At 45.3% G+C, this 5848-nt stretch overlaps 1 protein-coding gene across 1 annotated transcript; it reads left to right on the top strand.

The window, feature by feature from the left end:
- Nucleotides 1-3046: 3046 nt before the first annotated feature.
- Nucleotides 3047-3784, top strand: LOC140556661 (uncharacterized protein C2orf66 homolog). Its single transcript, XM_072680736.1, has 2 exons — nt 3047-3184; nt 3626-3784. Exons 1-2 carry the CDS (start codon nt 3047-3049, stop codon nt 3782-3784), a joined length of 297 nt encoding a protein of 98 aa, XP_072536837.1.
- The last annotated feature ends 2064 nt before the right edge of the window (nt 3785-5848 follow it).

The raw sequence follows: 5848 nt of genomic DNA, 5'->3' as shown, positions 1-5848 counted from the left end.
TGAGTTCCATCAGACCCTGCTTTGTCGTCTTTGACCCCCACCCACCCCCACTCCCTCCACAAAGATCTGAGCTCGAAGATAACTTCTACCAATGTCTCAGGCCTTCATTAGCTTGTTAGCGGCTCCCCTGTGTGGCAGCAATTGGCAGCCACTGGCTTCCCTGATTGGCAGCCCGGTGTTCCACTGAGCAGCAGCGATCGGCAGCCCTGGGCTACCTTGATCAGCGATCGGCAGCCCTGTGTTCCAATAAGCAGCAGCGATCGGCAGCCCTGGGCTACCTTGATCAGCGATCGGCAGCCCTGTGTTCCACTGAGCGGCAGCGATTGGCAGCCCTGGGCTCATCTGATTGACGGCGATCGGCAGCCCTGGGCTCCCCTGATTGACAGCGATTGGCAGCCCTGGGCTCCCTTGATCGGCGATCAGCAGCCCTGTGTTCCACTGAGCAGCAGCGATCGGCAGCCCTGGGCTCCCTTGATCAGCTATCGGCAGCCATGGGCCCCCCTGATTAACTTAACTGATAACCAGAACCCCAGAGAACACTATAAGAAGATCCGATTCCCATCCCAGATCGTGTTCTCAGGAGCCGGTTCCTCAGTTCCTAATGGAATCAAGAAATGGCAGTTGACCGCCCGTCTGCTCGTCGGATTGCTGGGAAGGAATGTTTAGACTGATCGGACAAAGGAGCGTCTAGACAAACGTCTGATGCGTTTTGGAGACATTTGGAGAAGAAACATCATGAAAAGAACGTCTCTCCAACTGTTAAACATGAGGGTGGATGGATCAGGCTTTGGGTTTGTGCTGCAGCCAGTGGCACAGAGAATATCCATGTTGGACTAACTTCAAGAAGGACAAGGTCTAGATACGGGCCTCAGAGTTTCCCGACCTGAACATCGGAGATCTATCCAATATCCATATACGTGTATTGTGTGTGTGTGTGTGTGTGTGTGTGTGTGTGTGTGTGTGTGGTTGTTACAGCAGATAACTCTGGGAATCGCAGTCAGTTACCAATCAAGCACGATCCTTGGTCTCCTGTAACAAGGCCTTCATCATTAGCGGTCAGATTTGAGGTCATGATGTTCTAATTGGGAACCCGCGTTCCTCGCCAGCCAGGTTGATTCACTGTAGCGGAGATTTTCAGCATTTTTTCTGCCGCGTCTTTTAAAGGTTAAGGCCAGATATACATCATTAACGCCGCTGCTCTGAGAAGGCTGACACTAACGACTCCTGCGCTCCCTTAATTACGGCCCTCGCCGCTCTCGGCCACTCCTGCTCCATCCGAGAGGAAATACCTCCACCTTCTTTCTTTTTTTTTTTTTTATTATTATTATTGCAAGGTGAGAAATTCCTGGCGAGTGTGTCTGGCTCCGGGTATAAAAGCGAGAGGAGGAGAGAGGATCACGACCACCCGCCTGAGACCACCTGCCTGAGACCACCTGAGATCTTCTGAGAGCAGCACCAACTCCAGACAGACATGTAAGTGACCGCTGCCGGCCTGCTGTCCTGTCTCCGGTTAGGACTGGGTGATTGGCGGGTATTTAAACGGGGGCGTTGCTGAGGTAGTGTAGGGTCTTATGCAAAAGTTTGGACACCCCGCTCACGCGGCGAATGTTAATGCAGGAGTTATAGATATATTTTTTAATCTATTTTTTAATTTATTGATCAATGAAATCCTGTTTAAATCAAATGATTATGTTTAGTAAGTTCAGTAAAAGTTATTATTATTATTACTGTATTAAAATGTGCAGAAGTATATCTCTCTAGACCATGAGCAGGGGTGTCTAAACTTTTGCATAACACTGTATATGTTTATCATAGATTGGAATGTGGTACTTGTTGTTTATAACTACTTTAAGTTATTATTTAAATAAGTATAAGTATAAATTAAAAAACGTCTTCATTATTATCCCGTATTACTCTTGTTAGCTCCGCCCTGAAATATAATTAAAATATATGTTAATGATATATTTAAATTCAGGACTATTCAGAAGCCTTCAGCACCTAGATACAGTATTATTATATATTTTTTACAGTGTCTATTTGGTAATAACTGCTTTATAAACTGTATTATAAACACAAACTCATTAGAATTATGCAAATTTATGCAAATGCAGCAACCAAAAAAACAACAACAAAGAATCGAATACTGGACTGAATGAGTCAAGCTTTGGTTAAACAGGATCGTACAGCGGTAATATAATGTGCAAAAAAAAAAAGGGGGTTCTTCAAGGGTTCTTTAATAAAGGTAGCGGTTCTAGATAGTACCATGACATGATGATCCATCCAAATAACAAATGCACACAGTAACCCTTTCTTAAAGTCCAAGTCAAACCTCTTGGAAAAGTAGTGGAACTGTTTACCAGTCAAAGAACCCTTCTTCAGTACTTCGGAGAACCCGTTTTGCTTGGCATGTTTCCTGAGCACCAGCATCCCTAAAACTAGGTCTGCCTAGTCTAGTGAAAGGGTTCTAGACAGGCTAGACACTTCAATAGCTCTACAGGTCATAAACTAGGCCTTGCAGTTGAGGTGGAATTGAATAGGAACCATTAGGGTTCTCTGCCTGGTTAAAGGGTTCCACCTTTTGTAGATTAGTCATTGTGTTTACCATACCAGTCAAAGAACCCCTTTTCTGCTTGCAGTGTATCCTTCTGCAAGCATGAACTCATCCCTCAGCATCTTCTAGGCTAGATTTTTTGGGTGTGGGTGTGGGTGTGGGTGGGGGTGGGGGTGTGGGTGTGGGTGGGGTGGTGCACCAGACCAAATCAAGGCTCTTGAGGTTCCTGGTCTTCCAGGCTTTAACACTTCTATTACATGTGGCCACTTCCCTGAATCTGGCCGAGTTCTGTGCTCGAGAAGCTGAGATAAGGACCGAACTGTGAGGGCCCTAAAACCGAGCCCTGTGGGATGCCACACTGCAGTTTATTGTATTTGGGGATCTAATAAAAGCTGCGTCTCACACATATACCAGTACGCTGAAATAGTTACGGTATATATGTTCATAAATGTAATATATATTAATAATGTCCCTGGAAACACTGTGCTAACTGCTATGCTAACCGCTGAGTGTGTGTTGTGGGGCAGGTTGACCGTGTTGGTTTTAGTCACACTGCTGATGGTCTCCGTTGAATCGGACTCTTCGAGCACAGAAGAGTGGAAATCTCTTAGCAACCCGAAAAGCAGAACGCTGGTGAGTGTGTGTGTGTGTGTGTGTGTGTGTGACTCAAATTTTGAATGTGTCCAAATGTTTATGGACGCCCTTTCTAACGGATGTATTCAGCGACTTCAAGTTGCACCCGTTTCTAACCAAAGCTGGCAAATTCACATCATCATAATCCTACAACATCCTGAGCTCACTAATGCTCTTGTCGCTGAATGCAATCAAAACTTCACAGCAATGTTCCTCCAAAATCTAGTAGAATTTTGGAGGAAATGATGAATAAGTGTCCTAATACTTTTGTCCACATAGTGTGTGTGTGTGTGTGTGTGTGTGCCAGTCTATGAAATCTCTGCATAGTTCAATGGCTGAGATGTCAACAGTCGTTTAGAGTGGTTAGAAGCACGAGGTGGGTGTTTCCAATAAAGTGGCCAGTGAGTGGAAGCATAAGGTGGTGTTCTCCTCTGTGGTCAGTTTTTCCAGATGCTGCAGTCGTATCTCGAAGGCAGGGAAAATCAAGCCCAGGGCCTGAGCAGAAGGATAAACCTGAAGGAGGACAGGAACAACAAGGTGGCCAGCGCCGCCTTCGACAAGTACAGCAACCTGCTCCACAGCAGCATGTTTGAGGTGTAGCTGGAGAGGAGGTGCAGCAGGAGGAGCTCGTCGCTGTGGTTTGTGTTCTGACTGTTTTACGCAGTAAATCTCGTCTTGCTCTCACTGCTGCCTCCGTCTCCTTTCTCTCGGTGGGTCGAAAACAACAGTAACAAAGGCCGGAACAGCAGAACCCGCTCATGGGTTCCTAATAATGTGGCCAGTAAGAAGGTATTAGGTAGGGGTTTCTAATAAAGTGGCCAGTAAGAAGGTATTAGGTAGGGGTTTCTAATAAAGTGGCCAGTAAGAAGGTATTAGGTAGGGGTTTCTAATAATGTGGCCAGTAAGAAGGCACTAGGTAAGTGTTCCTAATAATCTGGCAAGTAAGAATGCATTAGGTAGGGGTTTCTGATAAAGTGGCCAGCAAATGGTTGAAAGCACGGGGTAAGGGTTTCTAATAAAGTGGCCAGGCATTAGAAAGGCATTAGGTTTCTAATAATGTGGCAAGTAAGAAGGCATATGGTTGTTTGTAGAAGCACAAAGTTTGGGTTTCTAATAAAGTGGCCAGCGGGTGAAAGCACAAGGTCAGGGTTTCTAATAAACTGGCCAGTAGAAATAAATTGCATTTCTAATAATGTGGCAGGTAAGAAGGCACAGGGTAGGGGTTCCTAATAATATGGCAAGTAAGAAAGCACAGGGTAGGGGGTTCCAATATAGTGGCCAGTATGTAGAAGCACAAGGCCAGGGTTTCTAATAAAGTGGCCAGCATGTGGAAGCACAAGGCCAGGGTTTCTAATAAAGTGGCCAGCATGTGGAAGCACAAGGTCAGGGTTTCTAATAAAGTGGCCAGCATGTGGAAGCACAAGGTCAGGGTTTCTAATAAAGTGGCCAGCATGTGGAAGCACAAGGCCAGGGTTTCTAATAAAGTGGCCAGCATGTGGAAGCACAAGGCCAGGGTTTCTAATAAAGTGGCCAGCATGTGGAAGCACAAGGCCAGGGTTTCTAATAAAGTGGCCAGCATGTGGAAGCACAAGGCCAGGGTTTCTAATAAAGTGGCCAGCATGTGGAAGCACAAGGTCAGGGTTTCTAATAAAGTGGCCAGCATGTGGAAGCACAAGGCCAGGGTTTCTAATAAAGTGGCCAGCATGTGGAAGCACAAGGTCAGGGTTTCTAATAAAGTGGCCAGCATGTGGAAGCACAAGGCCAGGGTTTCTAATAAAGTGGCCAGCATGTGGAAGCACAAGGCCAGGGTTTCTAATAAAGTGGCCAGCATGTGGAAGCACAAGGCCAGGGTTTCTAATAAAGTGGCCAGCAGGTGAAAGCACAAGGTCAGGGTTTCTAATAAAGTGGCCAATGAATATTTGAGAATAATATTTTTTGACCCTTAAACTGCCCCCAGCACTGCCCCCCAACGCTGCCCCTAGTCTCAATCTCCACGTCACTTTCTTAAAGTTAGGCGCTTGACGGCAGTACTGAATGTGACCACGCGGTGGCAGCAGCGCCTCATTACACACAGCATCAGCCCGTTTCCCCTGAAAGGCCTGGAAGGGCGAGGACTAGCAGTGGCTAGCAGATTTTCAACAAAGCCTGACTAAATAAAGCCTGACTAAATAAAGCCTGACTAAATAAAGCCTGACTAAATAAAAGTTCATTTAAAACTAGAAATAAAATATTCATAAATTATATTTACACATACTCTCTAAAACCTGTCTGCTGTCTAAGGCTAACTTAGTTTAGCACTGGACTTTAGCCATGAGGCTAATGTAGCTAATAAGTAATGAAAGCTAATACCTCACCAGTTAGCATGGTGCTAACTGCAGGCGTGTGGAGGTGATCAGTAATCTCTTAACCTTCATTTTTCCCTTCATTAATGATATTTGAGTTTTATCGAGTAGCGCGGGTTTGATTTATGAGGTTAAGGAGGATTATCATTATTATTATTATTATTATTATTATTATTATTTAATGTGTAAATTCAGTGGTTAAGAAACATTAAAAGTGGGCTTTCGTGTGAAATTCTAACGTAACGTAATTCAGAGATGGTGGAGGTGGAGGTCAGGAGGTCCCGCCGAGCTGCTCGAGGCACTGGTGCACTGTTCTACTGTG

Source organism: Salminus brasiliensis, chromosome 5 (assembly GCF_030463535.1).
Source record: "Salminus brasiliensis chromosome 5, fSalBra1.hap2, whole genome shotgun sequence".
In the NCBI taxonomy this organism is placed as follows: domain Eukaryota; kingdom Metazoa; phylum Chordata; class Actinopteri; order Characiformes; family Bryconidae; genus Salminus; species Salminus brasiliensis.
This window is presented reverse-complemented; position numbering and strand designations above follow the sequence as displayed.

Bases quoted from the DNA above. Each gene is read 5' to 3' on its own strand.
- LOC140556661 (XM_072680736.1), top strand. From the start codon at position 3,047: ATGCTAACCGCTGAGTGTGTGTTGTGGGGCAGGTTGACCGTGTTGGTT. The intron at 3,185-3,625 runs GTGAGTGTGTGT...CTCTGTGGTCAG, and splicing joins ACCCGAAAAGCAGAACGCTG to TTTTTCCAGATGCTGCAGTC.